The sequence below is a fragment of the Camarhynchus parvulus genome, chromosome 4, assembly GCF_901933205.1.
Source record: "Camarhynchus parvulus chromosome 4, STF_HiC, whole genome shotgun sequence".
Taxonomy (NCBI): Eukaryota; Metazoa; Chordata; class Aves; order Passeriformes; family Thraupidae; genus Camarhynchus; species Camarhynchus parvulus.
The window spans coordinates 1,622,459-1,640,836 of NC_044574.1; the positions used below are offsets into that span (position 1 = coordinate 1,622,459).

Genomic DNA, 18,378 nt, shown 5'->3' on the forward strand with positions numbered 1-18,378 from the left:
TATTTGTGGGGGGGGAAAATCCCAATTTTCCCTTCGCCACTTCCCATTTTATTGTTTCAAGGGCTCCATTTGGACATCCTGACATTCCACAGGTATTGGGATAAAAGGAAAACGCTTGGATTCATCCCAGGACTTACCCACGGGATCCTCTGCAGCCCCAAGGGAAAGAGCTGGATTAGAGATTTTGGTGGATTTCGACCGATATTCCAATGAAAAACGGGGAAAACATAAAAAGGAGGGAAGAGGAGCAGCTGGAATATTAATGGCGGTGGATATGATTCCATTTGGGAATGGGAAAGCCATGGAAAGCAATGGATCGGCAAAGGATGGATTGAGGAATTCTGTTTATCCAGGGGAAGGATAAAATTCCCACCAGGTATCCCAAACCACCTCCAGGGGTTTTTCCATGGCACAGATGATCTCTGGGATTGGGATCTTTGCTCCCTTTCCAGCTTTTTCATGGATCCCACTGAGCACAACCCCCAGGTGAGAATCCCTTGTGGATAAATTTAACCTGAAGCAACTAAATCCTGAACATTTCCTGGAAAAGGAGCTTATTCCCACCTGGAAAGCTGCTGCCATGATTATCCAGAGGTCTCCTGTCTCCCCATCCCTGTTCCATCCCTCTTCCCTCTCACCACCCTAGAACTTCAACCTTTTTCCCAAGAGGGACCCATCATTTGAATATCCTGGGAATAACCAGGATCATTTCACCCAATCCCATCATCCCAGAGGCTGCAGCAGTTCCAGGAACAAAGCACAGCTGGAGGAAAGAAAATTCCTCCTTTATGGAAAAAATTCCTGGCTGGAAGAGAGGAGAAGGGCTGGGTTGGAATTCCCAGATTTGCTGTGGCTGCCCCTGGATCCCTGGCAGTGCCCAAGGCCAGGCTGGACACTGGGGTTGGATCCATCCGTGACAGTGGGAGGTGTCCATGCCCACGGATGGGGTGGGAATGGGATGGGATTTAAGGTCACTTCCAACCCAAAGCATTCCAAGATTCTGGAGCCGCTCTGCTCTGGAGCCAGGCTGGGAGAGCTGGGAATGTTCCCCTGGAGAAGGGAAAATCCAGGGAATCCTCAGAGTGCCTGGAGGGGCTCCAGGAGAGCTGGAGAGGGACTGAGGACAAGGCCTGCAGGGACAGGAGCCAGGGAATGGCTCCCACTGGGAAAGGGGAGATTGGGCTGGGATCTTGGCAAGGAATTCCTGGCTGGGCTGGAATTCCCAGATTTGCTGCGGCTGCCCCTGGATCCCTGGCAGTGCCCAAGGCCAGGTTGGAAGGACTTGGATCCGCCTGGGGCAGTGGGAGGCGTCCCTGACCATGGAATGGGATGAGCTTTCAGCTCCCTTCCCACCCAAGCCATTCCATGATCCTACAAACCCCGGCTGTGGAAATCCTGGAGTTTTCTCTGGGAATACTTTTCCCCCTCCCCAGTGGCAGTGCCATGGGCTGGCTCCCAGCTGGGAATATTAAAACCATCAGGAACATTCCGAGGGGGGGGAGCTCTGGGATGGGAATCATTCCCAGGAGGAGCCGTCCAACACCCAGAGCCCGTCCAAGGAGCAGTAACCGGAGAAGCCGTGAAATGTGGGCTTGGATTTGGAAGGAGCAAACACAGCAAACAACCAATTATCCCAAATGGTTTACAGACATGGATTGGCTGGAATTGGCTCCACTGGGCTCTGTTAACGTGTCCTGGGATGGGGGATTTGGAAAGCAGCACGAGCCGGAGTAACAGCGGAGTAAAGGCAGAGTAACCGCGTTGTAGGGCTCCTCAGCAGGGAATGGAGGAGCAGAGGTGTCTGAGACTCCCTCCTGAGCTCCTCTCCTCTGGGAGGTGCCCAGGAGTCGTGGAATTATGGAATCATGGAATGGGAAGGGACCTGAAACCTCATCCCATTCCATGGGCAGGGACACATTCCACTATCCCAGGTGGATCCAAGCCCCAGTGTCCAGCCTGGCCTTGGGCACTGCCAGGGATCCAGGGGCAGCCTACAGCAAATCTGGGAATTCCAGCCCAGCCAGGAATTCCTTGCCAAGATCCCAGCCCAATCTCCCCTTTCCCAGTGGGAGCCATTCCCTGGCTCCTGTCCCTGCAGGCCTTGTCCCCAGTCCCTCTCCAGCTCTCCTGGAGCCCCTCCAGGCACTCTGAGCATTCCCTGGAATTTTCCCTTCTCCAGGGGAACATTCCCAGCTCTCCCAGCCTGGCTGCAGAATCCTGTGATGTTTTGGGTTGGAAGTGACCTTAAATCCCATCCCATTCCCACCCCATCCATGGACAGGGACACCTCCCACTGTCCCAGGTGGATCCCAGCCCCAATGTCCAACCTGGCCTTGGGCACTGCCAGGGATCCAGGGGAAGCCACAGCAAATCTGGGAATTCCGGCCCAGCCCCTCCCCACCCTCTCAGGACAGAATTCCATCCCAAGATCCTACCCATCCCTGCCCTCTGGCACTTTAAACTCTTCCCCCTCCTCATTAACTCCCCAGCCGGAGGCAGATCCCGGTGAAATCCAGGACCTCCCTCACACGCTCCGCACGGAGCTGGATTTTTTTGGCTGGAAAAGCTTTTTTCCAAGATTTCCCCAGCTGCAGCCCCTGGGCCTCATTCCCAGCTCCTGCTTTTGTGCGAAGCTCTCGAGTCATAAAGGAGAAGGAGCTGGGAAGGAAGATGGGAACTCAGTTTTCCAAACCAGGATGGTTTTCCCGAGGAAACATTCCCATCTTTCTGCAAACTGGGGTTTATCACACTGACTCCCATTCCTGGAGGATCTTGGATGAACCAGGACAATGGGATGGTTTATTCCCACATTATATTCCCATAGTTTGATTTTAAATAAACGCTTTGCAGCTTTTCCCTCTTTTTTGCTTTTTCCCCAGATTTTCTTTGTCCTAAACCAAAAACATATCCATGGAAATTTAAAATGTGGATGGACAGTGGGATGGGGGGGATTATTTCAGGAATTTTTGTTTCCATAGTTGGGATCCCTGCACTGCCACCTCTCTGGGATGGAGAAATCCATTCACTGGACAACATTTGGATCCCTGGAAGTGCCCAAGGCCAGGTTGGAATGGGCTTGGAGCCACCTGGGATAGTGGGAGGTGTCCCTGCCCATGGGAATTGTGGAATGGGGTGGGATTTAAGGTCCTTCCAACCAAAACCATTCCATGATTCCATGGAGAATCTGATCGAGATGAATTTGGGATGAAGGGAATTGCTCCCCTGGAGCGTTATCCCTGAGAAGGCAAAGCAGCTCCACTGCCCTCCCTATAAAACCCAGGAAAATCCCAACATCTGCTTTTCTCATGGAAAAGATACTAAGGGAGCAGGAAGAGGGAAGGGATACTCAAATCCCATCCCATTCCCATCTCATTCCATGGGCAGGGACACATCCCACTGTCCCAGGTGGATCCAAGCCCCAGTGTCCAGCCTGGCCTTGGGCACCGCCAGGGATCCAGGGGCAGCCACAGCAAATCTGGGAATTCCAGCCCAGCCAGGAATTCCTTGCCAAGATCCCAGCCCAATCTCCCCTTTCCCAGTGGGAGCCATTCCCTGGCTCCTGTCCCTGCAGGCCTTGTCCCCAGTCCCTCTCCAGCTCTCCTGCGGCCCCTCCAGGCACTCTGAGCATTCCCTGGATTTTTCCCTTCTCCAGGGGAACATTCCCAGCTCTCCCAGCTTTTCCTCCCAGCAGAGCTGCTCCATCCCTCCGATCATCCTTGTTCCACCTCTGGATCACTCCCACATTTCCATGTCCTTCCTGTGCTGGCATCCCCAAGCTGGGAATGGAATTCCTTCAACCCCCCCCCACCCCTCATTCCCTCTGGAATTGCCATTTTCCTAAGCAGCAAGCAGGATGATTCCCAGAAGGAAAACGCCTCCTTCCAGCTTTATCCGCGTATCCTCATGGACTCAGGTCATTAATTAAGCAATTAATTAATTAAGCAATTAATTAGCAATTAGAAAGGAAGCGATACCTACATGAGGCGGGGCCCGGGAATCCGGGATGTTAATTAGTGCTGAGCTCGTCAAACCCTCGGGAAGCTACAAATTAAAATGATCCGTTATCCAAGGAATTCCGGGAACCAGGATGAACACACAGCAGCGATAGCAACAATTAAAGGGATTAATCCAAACGAATATTCCCGACCCTGGTGTTTCCCAGGATGAGGCAAATTTGGGATGAGCTCAGGGTTTGTTCTTAGGGACGTTCGGCAAACAGCTGGAATGACGTAGAGGAAAAATGGGATATTAAAGGGGAAAAATATGGAAAAGCTGTTAGTAATTCCCAGTGGAGGAGAGGCTTTTCCCTGGATACCGTGGGCTGCAAACTCAGGGAGTTATCCCGGAATCCAGGGAAGGATCTGAGCCAGGGGATTTAGGTTGGGATTGGGAATGCTCAGGATCAAAGCCCAGGTCCAAGCCCAGCTCATCCTGGGCAAACCAAAACCCGGGATCACATCCGGGGCAGGAAGCGGCAGCGCTGCTCCAGGATTCCAAGGATCCCTTGGATGTGGAAAAGGGGGAGGAATGAGAGGTTCTTCCCAGAAAACAGCCAGGTTTGAGGATCAGGCCAATCCTGACGGCATTCCTGGTTATCCACCTCAGGCTTGTTCCAAACCCTGCTCTGATCCCGCCAGATCCAGATTGGCATCCTTGGGCCAAACTCCACAATTTCCAGGGAAAACATTCCCTGAGGATCCTTTTCCACCAGGATTCCCATAGGGAAAACATTCCATGGGGAAAACACTCCCTGAGGATAATTTTCCATCAGGATTCCCTCGCGGCTCCCAGAGGCTGTTGGGAACAGCTCCTTTCCGGCTGGTTTATCCATGAGCAGACAGAACAAATCCCAGGGAGCTGTGGAAGTCCTTCCGGAGCCTCTTCCCGTGGGAACGAACCCTTGGAAAACACCAGGAGCAGAGCAGCAGCACAAGGCCCGATCCAGCAGCCTCTTCCACAAATTCCACCTTTCCAAAACCCCGCTCCGTGTCCTTCTCCCAAAAAACCAACCTACACAGGATTAGCTGGGAAAAATCCCTTTTCCATGATTTTTTAGGATTTTCCTCACTTTGGGTGACTGGGATGTGATTCCCGTGCACTTAAACTGGTTTTAAACTCCAGCTGAACTCCTGATCCCCCTCGGATGAGATGGATAACGCGCTCCCGAACCTTGGAGCGGAGGGATTTCACCTCTGGTTGTTTTCCCAATTTTCCAGGGGAAGCAACAAAGGGATCCTTTGTTCCAACCATCCTTCGGAGCAGGGACCAAAGCCAGGCTTGGCAAGGAGGGAGAAAAAAAACTCCGGAGCCACACAAGGAAACGCATCCATGAAAAATCCTGGCTCCTGCTTCCACAGAGCCCTGAGCACGAGCTGCTGGCTTGGGATCCATCCCTTTTCCCTGCGGGCCGGGATTGCTCCTTGACCGGCCAAATCTGGCCCGGGATGGGCAGAATGATCCCAATGGTCCATCCACGCCTCAATCCGTGTCCACCTCCAGGAGAGGAGCAGCTTCCAGGGCCAAAATTCCGAGGTGGGAATTTTGGGTTGGCTTTCCAGGAAGAAGCTCCCTTCTTTCCCAAAATAACAGGGGAAAAACAAGGAAAGAAACAAACGGAGAAGGGTCAAACTGAAGAACTCCATTGGCGGCAGGGGGATTGTTTGGGAAACGTTTTTCCAGGAAAAAAATGCCGGAATTTTCCACTTTGGAATGGTTTTGTCACGTCCCTCTCCCCCTTTTCCTACTGTTTAAACTCTTCCCTAAATTTGATCTGAGCTTGGAGACGTTTCCAATAAAATTATCCCAGGGAACGAAGCTCCAGGATTCCAAAGCTCCATCTCATTCCTTCCTCTGGAATCTTTGGGATGGGATCCCAGATTCCTGGGAGCAGGTCCCAGAGCTCCAGGGGGTATAAAGGGAGGTGAGTCCCTATCCAGAGGTTTTATTCCCAAAGGAAAAAATGGGAGCAGGTTGGCCACCAGCATGGTTTTCCATGAATAAATCATGGAAATCTGAGCAGAAGATTCCAGGGATTCGTGAGCATGGCTGATCCCACTCTGGGCATCCCAGGGTGTTCCCCCCATTCTGACCACTCAGAAAAGTGGGACAAACTGGGAATCCCACCAGTGGGAATGTCCAAGCATTTCCAGCACTGGATTGTGGGAAATCCCAATTCCAGGTCATGGGAAACTGGGGTCAAGCTCCACATCTCAAGCTGGGATCCCCTGGATTCCCACATTATTCCCTCAGTTTTCTCCCAAGTTTCTCTGACTTAAAAAATAGGAATTTTATTACAAAAAGCCCCGTTCCCAAATTCCATGTTTTCCACGGACACGCTCCAGTTACTTCCCTGATAAAAGACAAAGCCCAGCTGTAAATTTTAAGGATAAATCCTTAAATGGGAAGCAGAAAGGAGGGAATGAGTCTGCTTTCCCAAATTCCCAATTCTCCAATCAGGAGCATTTTTGGGAGCTGCTTTTCCCTTTCCACACTTTACACTGGAGCCAACTTTTCCCAATTCTCCTGTCCCGTTCCCAATGGAGGCTGAAGGATTTCAGGATGAGATCCTAACAGAGCTGTGAACAGGATCATGGAATGATTTGGGTGGGAAGGATCTTAAATCTCATCCCATTCCACCTTTTCCATGGGCAGGGACACCTCCCACTATCCCAGATTTCTCCAAGCTCCATCCAACCTGACCTTGGACACTTTCAGGCATGAGAATTTGGAATGAGTGGGAATGAGCAGGGCCACATCCATTTTTTGGGGGGGAATTAGCCAAATTCCTGATTTCCAGCTTGATGTGGGACCCAACCCGAGCTTGGCTTGGGATACACCACAAATATCCAAAAGCACCAGAAAATCCTTGGGAATAGAAACCCCCAGGAGCCACCAAGAACGTGGATAAAGAGCAGGATCCATGCCCAAATTGGACATCTTGGATTCAGCAGCTCCTCCATCCCTGGAATTGCTCAAGGCCGGGGAAACTGAGGCAGGAAACACCTGGAAGGCTGATTCCTTCTGGAAACTCCAGCTTTTCCAGCCCTGTGGCATCCAGGAATAGGGAGAAGGGAAATTCCAGCCCTTGATATCCCACCAAGGGATTGGGAGGCTGGGAAAAGCTCCACCAAACATTCCTGACACCATTCCCAGCTGCTCCAGAGGCACCGGGATCGCCTTGGGATCTGTGCATCCCACTCACAGCTCGGCACAGGTCTGTCCCAAAAATTCCTTCTGCTGGAGAAGGAACCCAAGGACTGTGGATGCAGGAAGTTTCTGGAAGAACAGAAGCTCCAGGGGTGTGTCCATCCTGATCCATTCCCAAGGGAATGCTGAGATCCCTCAAACTCATTGGAACTGCACCAATTCCCCGCTCCCACCACCATGGATTTGGGATTCGGGATTCCACAATCCCAGTCCAGTAAAATTCCGGCAAGCCAGGAGCCAAACTGGGAAAAGGAGACCCGGCCATGGAGCAAGGACGACGGAGCCTCAGGGAATTTTTGCTTTCCTTGGGAAGAACCTGGCATGGATTTCTCTCCATCGGGAAAGCAAATCCAGCCCCTCATTCCCAACAGAGGGAATGAGGAGGAGTTTGGGGTTGTGCAGGTGAGGAGAGGAAGGAAGCATGCGTGAAAGTTGGAAAAGGATGGATCCAAGTGGATCCGGCCTCACATCGGCACCTTGGATCCACCCTCACCAGTTCCACTGGAGCACGGAAGGAATCCGGGATCTTCCCAGCGTGTTTTCCATACCTGGATGGGGATCAGGGGCTCTTTGTCATCGATGTCGATGAGGACGTCATCCCTGGGCGTGAGGCTGACGTCATCTGCAACCGGAGCAGGGCGGCACCGTGATCCCGGATTTGGGAATATCGGAGCCCAGAAACCATGGGATCGACCTCCAGGAGTGATCCCGCTTTCTCCCAGACCCCATTTCCATGATCCCAATCTCACCCAGACCCCTCAGACCATCCAAAATTCATCTCCACGATCCCAAACTCATCCCAGACCCTTCCCACCATCCAAAGTTCTTCTCCATCATCCCAAACTCATCCCAGACCCTTCCCACCATCCAAAGTTCATCTCCAAGATCCCAAACTCATCCCAGACCCTTCCCACCAAACAAAGTTCATCTCCATGATCCCAAACTCATCCCAGACCCTTCCCACCACCCAAAGTTCATCTCCAAGATCCGAAACCCATCCTAGGCACTTCCCACCATCCAAAGTTCATCTCCACGATCCCAAACTCATCCCAGACCCTTCCCACCACCCAAAGTTCATCTCCACAATCCCAAACTCATCCCAGACCCTTCCCACCCTCTTGACCAAACACATCCCAGACCCTTCTTCTCCATGATCTCAACAACTCCCAGACCCTTCCCACCACGCAAAGTTCATCTCACATCCAAACTTCCCAACTTCCCACCACCCAAAGTTCATCTCCATGATCCCAAACTCATCCTAGACCCTTCCCACCATCCAAAGTTCTTCTCCATCATCCCAAACTCATCCCAGACACTTCCCACCACACGAAGTTCATCTCCAAGATCCGAAACCCATCCTAGGCACTTCTCACCATCCAAAGTTCTTCTCCATGATCCCAAACTCATCCCAGACACTCCCCAACCATCCAAAGTTCATCTCCAAGATCCCAAACTCATCCCTGACCCTTCCCACCACCCAAACCTCATCTCCAAGATCCCAATCCCATGATCCCCATCCCATCCAGGGCTCCAAGGAGTCAGGAGAGGGACTTGGGACAAGGACACGGAGTGCCAGGACAAGGGGGAATGGATTGAACTGAGGGAGGGGAGACTTCAATGGAATATTGGGATGGAATTCCTGGCTGGGAGGGTGGGGAGGGGCTGGGCTGGAATTCCCAGATTTGCTGGGGCTGCCCCTGGATCCCTGGCAGTGTCCAAGGCCAGGTTGGACGTTGAGACTTGGATCCACCTGGGACAGCGGGAGGTGTCCCTGCCCATGGATGGGGTGGAATGGGATCATCTTTAAGTTCCCTCCCAACCCAACCATCCCATGACTCCACGAAGGGCACAAATCCCGACATTCCCACGTACCTGGCTGCTCCTGGGGCGCCCCCGTGTCCTGCTGGGAGGGATCCCAGTAGAATTCCTGGAGGGAGCGGATCGTGCACTGTCCCACCACGGGTCTCCGGCCGAAGGGGCGGTTGTCGATGATCTTCAGGATGATGGGGGGGCTGTAAAGGCTCTCCTTGGGCAGACGCTGCGGGAAGAGGGAAGGGAAGATGGAATGAGGCCGGAGAGGGAGGGAAGAGGTTCTGCACCATCCCCAAACATCCAGGGGCAGAGGGAACTTCACCAGAAGAACGATTTTTATGGAATTTTGAGGTCCTTCACCAGTAGAACCAATTTTATGACACCTCCACATGGTCCATTTTCGTGGGGTTCTAAGGTCTTTCATCAGATCCATTTTTATGGGATTTTGAGGTCTTTCACTATAAAATCCGTTTTTACAGCACTGTCCTTCACGAGATCCACTTTTATGCGACTTCGAGGTCCTTCAGCACAAGATCTGCTTTTATGGGATTTTGAGGTCCTTCACCACAAGATCCAATTCTATGGGATTTCCAGGTCCTTCAGCACAGAATTCGTTTTTACGGGACCTCCAAACCCTTAAAAAGATTTCTTTTTATGGGACTTTGAGGTCCTCCACTACAAGATCCATTTTTAGGAGACTTTGAAGTCCTTCACCACAAGATCCAATTTTATGGGACCTCCAGATCCTTTGGAACAAGATCCCTTTTTATGGATCTTTGAGGTCCTTCACAAAACACATTTTTATGGAATTTTGAGGTCCTTCATTCCAAGATCCAATTTTACGGGACCTCCAGATCTTTTGGAACAAGATCCCTTTTTATGGATCTTTGAGGTCCTTCACAAGACACATTTTTATGGAACTTTGACGTCCTGCACCACAAGCTCCATTTTTATGGGACCTCCAGGCCCTTCACGAGACCAACCTTTATGTGACTTTAAGGTCCTTCACCAGACCCATTTTTACAGGATTTTAAGGTACTTCACCCCATTTTTGAGGATCTTCCCTTGCCCCTGCACCACCCCAGTCCCGTTGGGACCTCACCACTTCCATGAAGAGCACACAGACGTCGAAGTTGGGGTTCTTCTTGACGTTCTTGATGACGCCAGACTGGACGCGCTGCCCCCCGCACTCCACCAGCAGACTGGGCGAGGTCACGCTGGCCAGCTGGAAGCTCTTGAGGTTCCTCAGCCCCCAGGCCAGGATCTGTGGGATGAGGGGACACCAAATCCTGAGCCAAAGCTCCACTTCCAGGTTCCCATGGAGCTCCTCGGCAGTGGAGAAAAACCTGGAGGTCAGGTCCAGCCATGTAGAACAAGCAGTGGTGGGAATTATGGAATCCTTGAGGTTGGAAAAGACCTCCAAGGTCATCGAGTTCAAGCTGTGACCGATCCCCACCTTGGCACCAGGAGTTCCTTGGACACTTCCAGGGATGGGGATTCCAAAGCTCCCTGGGCACTTCCAACGCCTGACCACCCTTTCCATGAGGAAATTCCTCCTGATATCCAACCTGAACTTCATCCTTATCCCATCTCTTGTTCCCTGAACTTCATCTTTATCCTTATCCCATCCCTCATTCACTGAACATCCTTATCCCATTCCTTGTTTCCTGAACTTCATCCTTATCCCATCCCCTGTTCCCTGAACTTCATCCTTATTCCATCCCTCATTCCCTGAGTTTCATCCTTATCCCATCCTTCATTACCTGAACTTCATCCTTATCCCATCTCTTGTTCCCTGAACTTCATCTTTATCCTTAACCCATCCCTCATTCACTGAACTTCATCCTTATCCCATTCCTCGTTTCCTGAACTTTATTCTTATCCCATCCCCTGTTCCCTGAACTTCATCCTTATCCCATCCCTCATTCCCTTTCATCCTTCTCCCATCCCTCATTCCCTGAACTTCATCCTCATCCCATTCCTCATTGCCTGAACTTCATCCTTATCCCATCTCTTGTTCCCTGAACTTCATCCTTATCCCATTCCTCATTCTCTGAGTTTCATCCTCATCCCATCCCTCATTCCCTGAACTTCATCCTCATCCCATTCCTCATTCTCTGAACTTCATCTTTATCCCATTCCTTGTTTCCTGAACTTCATCCTTATCCCATCTCTTGTTCCCTGAACTTCATCCTTATCCATTCCTCATTCTCTGAGTTTCATCCTCATCCATCCCTCATTCCCTGAACTTCATCCTCATCCCATTCCTCATTCTCTGAACTTCATCCTCATCCCATCCCTCACTCCCTGAACTTCATCCTTATCCCATCTCTTGTTCCCTGAACTTCATCTTTATCCTTATCCCATATCTCTTGTTCCCTGAACTTCATCCTTATCCTTATCCCATCTCTTGATCCCTGGGCTTCATACTTATCCCATTCCTCGTTCCCTTAACTTCATCCTTATCCCATCCCTCATTCTCTGAATTTCATCCTTCTCCCATTCCTCGTTCCCTGAACTTCAGCCTTATCCCATTCCTCATTTCCTGGACTTCATCCTTATCCCATCTCTTGTTCCCTGAACTTCATCTTTATCCTTCTCCCATCCCTCATTCCCTGAACTTTATCCTTATCTTTATCCTGTCCCTTGTTCCCTGAACTTCATCCTTATCCCATTCCTCATTCCCTGAACTTCATCCTTATCCCATCCCTCATTCTCTGAGTTTCATTGTTCTCTCATTCCTCGTTCCCTGAACTTCATCCTTATCCTATCCCTCATTCCCTGAACTTCATCCTTATCCTATCCCTCATTCCCTGACCTTCATCCTTTCCCCATCCCTGCTTCCCTGGGAGCAGATCCCAACACCCCCAAGCTCCACATTCCTGTCAGGGAATTGTGAAGAGCCAGAAGTTCCCCCCGGAGCCTCCTTTTTTTTTTTTTTTTAATCGCACCCCAGAATCCATCACGGATCCCATTTCCGGCTCCGTGGCTCACCTCGATGGCCGTGCGCTGCAGGACGGGTTTGATTCCCTGCGGGACCATGTAAACGTTGGGCTCCCGCTGCGGCGGCGGGTAGGGAAGGTCGGAATCCGCGGACTGCGGGAGCGGAGAGGGAAAGGAAAACATCAGGAAGTGCCAGGATGGGACATCAAACCCCGTTCCCTGTTGGATCCATCCGGAATCTCCATCCTTGCCGAACCGATCTCTCCCAGGAAATCCAGGACAGCCAGAGGAGAGAGGTGGGGAAGGGCAGGATGGAGGTGCCGGAAAAGTGGTTTTATCTCTTTAATCCATCCTGGAGAAGATCCAACATTCCTGAGCTTTTCCCAGGGATCTGCCCTCCAAGGTTAAACCTTTTTTTAGGGAATGATGGGGTGGAACCGCCTCTATCCCATCCCAGGATCATGGTGGGATGAGGAAAGGGATGAAGCAGCAGCGATGGGTTCGTAGTTGGGTGATTCCCAAAAAATTTAGTGGGAGCAGCACTGTGGGATGGAGGATTGGCATCATCTCTGGATCTGGGAAGGGGCTGTGGTTCATCCCACACTTCATGGATAATCCAGAAATCCATGGGGTAGGGCTCGAGTGAAACTACCTGGGAATTCCATTGGGATCATCCCAAACCTGGGAGGCAGGAATTCCCAATTTGCCTTTCCGGAGGAGGAGAGTGGGAGCCGGAATTCCTCCCCTTTTCTTTTCCTGCATCTCCCAGAGCCCCCAGAAAGGCCAGAATGAAAGCAAAACCTCTGGAAATCCATCCCAGGAGCATGGAATTCTCTCCCAGCTGGAATTTTACTGGATTCAATGATGTGTGGGTGTGTTTTAATTACAGGACTGGGTGAGGGATTGGTTCTCCAAAGGGATTTTCCACATGGAATCATGGAATGGTTGGGGTTGGAAAGGGTCTTAAGGATCATACAATTCCAAACTCCCTTCCTGTAAAATTCCAAGCTTTGATTTTCCTTGGGAATTGCTGGTTCCTGAGTCCAGCTGCTTGTTAGAAGGAGGTTTTGGGGAATTCCGTGTGGGAGGAGGTGCCTGGGATTCCCACACGGAGCAGCCACTCCTCCATTCCATGATCCATGTGCTCCCAGCGTGGGTTAGTGTTGGCAGGGAATGGGAATTTTATCTGGGATAAACCGAAGGAGAAGGGAGAGCTGCAGAGAATTCCCACATTCCCTGGGTTACCTCTGGAACTCTAATTCCCAAAAAAAAACCTCATTTCAGGCTGTTCAGGCCCAAAATTATGGAACAGTTTGGGTTGGAAGGGATTTTAGAGATCAATCCTTCGGCAAATCCAGTGGGAAATCCTTGGGAAAGAGCTCCTGCCCCCTCCATTCTCTCCAGGATCAACTCAGATTTTAACCCTGTGTCATTCCAGGTTTTTTGAAGTCCTTCCTGCTGCTCTCCCAGTGATTTTCCAGGCGTTCTCCTGGATTCCAGCTGAATGTCAGGGGACGGAGTGTTGGAATGGATGGGAACGAGCAGAGAGTGCTGGGGGTGAGGTGGGAGCAGGGAGGGATCAGGATGGGAGTGGGAAAAAGTAATTCCCAGGCAAAGCCAGCTGGAGGGAGGCAAATCCATGAAAATCCTGCTGGGAGCCAGGATGGGTTGAACAAGGATAAATCCGAGGGAATGCAGGTGGCAGGGAGCTCTGGAGATCATGGATTCCAACCTGGATTTGGATCCAGGATGATGAGTGAAAATCAGCATGGATGAGGCAAAAAAAAAAAAAAAAAGGCTGGAAAAGATTCCCAGTTTAAATGGAAGCTGGGATGCGATCCAAAGATAAATCCCAGAGTTCAGTGGGAATTTAGCCCCAAAAGGCCATTCCCAAGAAAAAATGGATAAGGATGGAGCCAGCCTGGTCCTTCAGGAGCATCCATGGGGCACCGGAGACTCCGGCTGGCACCAGTCCTTGGGATGCAGCCTCAGGAATTTTGTTGGGATGTGGTTCCTGCAATCCTGCTCTCCCTGAAAGGCTCTGCCGGGATTTTCTTGGATTCGGGGAAAAGGGAAGGAAAGGGAAGAGAGCGATACCCATTGGAGGAGCCCCTCCGAGAACAGGGCAGGGATGCAGAGCTGTGGAATGCCCCATCCCGGAATTCCGGCGGTGGGAAGAAATGGAGGAAAAAAGAGGAGAGAGATGATTATGGACAATATGGAACAGCGGGATGAGCTCCCAGGAAAGATGGTTTGGGTGGGAAAAAAAGTCTTGGAAAAATGCGTTTATCCCATCCAATCCAACCTTTCCTGGGAATGTGGCTCGGGTCTTTCCTAGCTCATCCCCCAAATTTTGGGATGAACAGATCCGAGGGCCACCACAACATTCCAAGAGTAGTTTGCTTTCCCTGCCTGGAGTTTTCCAAGATCCCAACTGTTGGTTCAGCCTGGGATTGGCTCCATGGGATGCACAAGGATAAAGTCTTGGCATTCTGGGTGTGGAATCCGAATCATGGGAATGATGGAATCAAGGAATACTTTCCATTGGAAAACTCATCCCATTCCATGGGCAGGGAACCTTCCACTACCCCAGGTTGCTCCAAGCCCCGTCCAACCTATCCCTGAATTTTCTGCAAGACGAGGGATGAAAATTTCCTTCGGAACAACTGGAACAGTCCAGCTCATCCTCGATTCACAGCAAATTCCCTACGGAAAGTTTGGAATTGGGATTTCCCGAGGGCAGCCCAACATTCCAGCTCTGGCACACCCGGGTTGAAGGGATGGGACACCTCATTCCAGAGGGAAAATGGATCCCAGCATTCCCAGCCATGAGGAAAAGCCCATCCAGCCAGAGGTCACTCATATTCCCAAAATCCTGATGCTCCCGACTTGACCCATCCGGGAAAAAGAGGATTTCCCAAGGAAGCGAATTTGAACAATTCCAAGAGGAAAAACAAGGAATTCCCAAAGACTCACCTCATCCAGGCTGGAGGAGAGCTCATTCTGGGAAAGAGGAGGAGAGGACAGAATTAGAGGAATTCTCATCCCTAAGCCCATCCCAAGGTTTGTAATTGGAGCTGACATCCAAAGGGAATCATGGAACAGTTTGGGGAGGAAAAATCCTTAAATCCCATCCAGTCCCACCCTCTTCCCCTATCCCAGGTGGATCCAACCTTATTCCTTGGGCACTGCCAGGGATCCAGGGGCAGCCCCAGCAAATCTGGGAATTCCAGCCCAGCCAGGAATTCCTTATTCCCAAGATCCCAGCCCAATCTCCCCTTTCCCAGTGGGAGCCATTCCCTGGCTCCTGTCCCTGCAGGCCTTGTCCCCAGTCCCTCTCCAGCTCTCCTGCAGCCCCTCCAGGCACTCTGAGGATTCCCTGGATTTTCCCTTCTCCAGGGGAACATTCCCAGCTCTGCCAGCCTGGCTCCAGAGCCTTTGGAGCATCTCCATGGGATCCTCTGGATCCTGGAATGGGATAAATTCGCCCTGTCAGGAAGGAGCTGCCCCACTCCCAGTTTTCCTTATCAGCTGAGGAAAAGTGGAATCTCTATGAGTTCAGATTCCTTCACCCTAAAAGAATTCCCTCGTACAGGATGGAGGGAATGCTGCAGGGTTGGAAAGGGGCTCCAAATCCCTGGGAAAGCTGGGAATGGTGCTGGATTTGCAAGGAGGAGTCGGGAATTACCTCAAATCCAGGGATGTGATGAACAGCCAGCTGCAGGGAGAGAACACAATTCCCATTAACATTCCCACTGCTAATTCCTCTTTTTCCAGGAGGGAAACTTCAGCCCCTTTCATTCCCAGCTCCAAAAATCCTGGATTCTCATCCAGCCAGGAAGCACCAATCCAGCCGGATGATTCCCACTGGGATCAAACGGCTCCTCTGGGAGCACATCTCATTCCAAGGCTTTTCCAAGGCCTTTCCCACCTGGTTCTGAGGGAATCAGGAGGAGGAAGAGGCCGCGTGTGGATATTTGGGGCCTTTCCTGGCGTTTGGGCTGGAATTTCCAGGGGAGAGGGAATTGTGGGATTCCCATTCCCAGATAAACCTCAGGGCTGGGAAGGAAGCGTGGGATACAGGGATTGAGCTTCCCAATCCATCCCTTTTTCCTGGCACGTCTGGGATGCAGCCATTGGAAAAGCTGGAGCGGCTTCATCTCTCTTAAACCCCTTCCAGAAATAATTCCAAGGAAAGGGCAGCATTCCTGAGGGATTTGGCAATTCCTAGCTCCCTCGATATCCCTGAGACCTCCCCAGGACTTGTCCGAGGAGAGAAGGATCCATCCAGCCCATCCCGCCCGGAATTCTGCAGTTTTCCATCAGGCCAACCCTAAACCACCTCTTTTCCCACCTGGAAAACCTCATCCTATGGAATTATCCCTCAAAAAGGGACAAATCCCAAATCCCTCCGGCCCTTCGCAGGCTCCAAAGGCGCCAGTGGAAAACCCACCGCCTGGAAAAGCTGGATCCTGGGGAAGAACCAGAATTCTGGAGCATTCCAGGCTCAGGGACGGATCTCACCTTTTCCCTCTGGATCAGCTCGAAGGCAGCCAGGAGCTCCCCGACGTTCCGGCCAGATTTGAGGACGGGATACCAGGAGAGCCGGGGCGAGCGCTCCAGGCTGGGCCGGCAGATGCAGCGTCCCATGAATTCATCCGCGCCCTGGAAAGGGAATTCCAGAGAAATGGGAATTGGGATCGTCCTTCCCATCCCTTTTCCCAGAGAAATCCATCCCCCCGCTTCAGCCAAAACTCGGGAGCGAGGGATGATCCCATTATGGGATCGGGGCAGGAAAACAAATGGGATCGGTGCTCATAGAGCCTCCGGCTTTCCAACTCCTCCCTGGAATTCCTAAGGCTGGAAAAACACCTTTTTAGGAGAAAAACACCTTTTTTGGAATTCCTATCCTAGGTTTTCCAGAGCAGGAACACGGAGCCTTCGGCAGCTCCTAAAAATCCCATTCCCTGCTCCTCACTGGGATCTTTGAAATCTTTCCTGCTGGGAAGGAGCAGGAGAGAGGAAAAAAGATTCCTGAGATATTCCCAAGCCCTTCCCAGGGTGTATTCCAAGAGCTTTTCCACAGAATTCCCTCCTGCACTTGTTTTTTCCAGGTTGGTTTTTTTTCCAGCTTGGTTTTTCTGGGAAAAACCTCAAGTTCCTGCCACCAACCCCCAAAAATTCCATAATTCTTGAGCCCTTTGGACACGGCAAACAGCAGAGGGCGTTTCCCTACTTCCATGACTGCATCCAAATTTATCCCAAAGTTTTTCCATGAGGAAACTCAGTTAATTCTCCCACTTTAAATGACAATGAGGAAGCTCAATGAACGGGACCTCAAGGACACCACAGGATTTTCCCTGGAATTTTCCCCCTCTGGAATGCCCACCCCAAAGCCCGAACCACCCAGGGGTGCCGGGCATCACATTCCAGAGGCTGGGAATTCCCGGCGGGAATCGCCACACTCACATAGGTGTCGTGGTCATAGATTTCCACCAGGATGTTGGGAGGGGACTCGGCCACCTCCTGAGAATTCCCAAAAATCTCGATCTCGTAGAAGATCAGGGTCTGATCCCAGGTGGGATTCAGGGTGTTCTTCTCCACCACCGTCTTCTGGCTCTGGTGCAGGAAGGACACGATGGCGTAGGGATCTGCGGGAACAGGATTCAAGGATTGGGATTCAGCGATGGATCCCAGCTCCGGCTCTTCCCGGAACTCCAAGCTCCATCCAGAACCGGCTCCCAAAGAGTTTGGGAATTCTCAGCTCGCTCCATCTCGCCCTGAGTTCCCTCAGATCTTGTTGGAGGAGAAAGGAGCTGCCCAGTCTATCCCACCTGGAATTCGGCATTCCAAGCCCAAACTGCCCGGTTTTTCCAGGCGGTTTTCCAGCTGAAAAGGCTCAGTCTGAGAGTTGGGATTGTTCTAAAGATCCAGGGAAATCTTGGAGACACTTCTGGGACCTAAAGGGACTCCAGGAGAGCTGGGGAGGGATTTGGGATAAGGGAAGGAGGGACAGGAGCCAGGGAATGGCTTCCCACTGGGAAAGGGGAGATTGGGCTGGGATCTTAGCAAGGAATTCCTGGCTGGGAGGTAGAGAGGCATCCCACATATCCCTGGATGCAGATTCCAGGATTATTCCACATCCATGGATTCAGATCCAAGGAACACCCCACACACATTCCTGGATTCAGATCGCAGGAACATCTCACATTCCTGGATTCAGATCCCAGGATGATCCCACAAACCGCTGGATTGAGATCCCAGGATTATCCCACACCCCCTGGAAGGAGGGCCAGCTGATCCCAGCAGCATTCCTCCTTTTTCCCCCCTTTTTCCAAGGAATTGGGGAACCAGGGGCTGGACTTCCCCTCTATCCACACTTAAAAATCCAGGACCACTCGGACATTCCCAACAGCC

At 51.5% G+C, this 18,378-nt stretch overlaps 1 protein-coding gene across 10 annotated transcripts in view; it reads right to left on the minus strand.

Annotated features, from left to right (window-relative positions):
- Positions 1-18,378, minus strand: part of DYSF (dysferlin) — an 80,499-nt gene that overhangs the window by 27,990 nt on the left and 34,131 nt on the right. For 4 of the 10 annotated variants that reach the window (XM_030947308.1, XM_030947307.1, XM_030947302.1 and 1 more), the window contains 8 exons: positions 17,431-17,612; positions 16,486-16,626; positions 15,650-15,679; positions 14,938-14,964; positions 12,013-12,114; positions 10,121-10,282; positions 9,079-9,244; positions 7,755-7,828 (listed from right to left, as the gene is read on the minus strand). In XM_030947308.1, the coding sequence (XP_030803168.1) occupies positions 7,755-7,828; positions 9,079-9,244; positions 10,121-10,282; positions 12,013-12,114; positions 14,938-14,964; positions 15,650-15,679; positions 16,486-16,626; positions 17,431-17,612 (884 nt within the window). Of the gene's footprint in view, positions 1-137; positions 150-3,978; positions 4,042-7,754; positions 7,829-9,078; positions 9,245-10,120; positions 10,283-12,012; positions 12,115-14,058; positions 14,101-14,937; positions 14,965-15,649; positions 15,680-16,485; positions 16,627-17,430; positions 17,613-18,378 lie in introns of all 10 variants that reach the window. The other 6 variants (XM_030947306.1, XM_030947304.1, XM_030947301.1 and 3 more) reach the window with 4 other exon arrangements.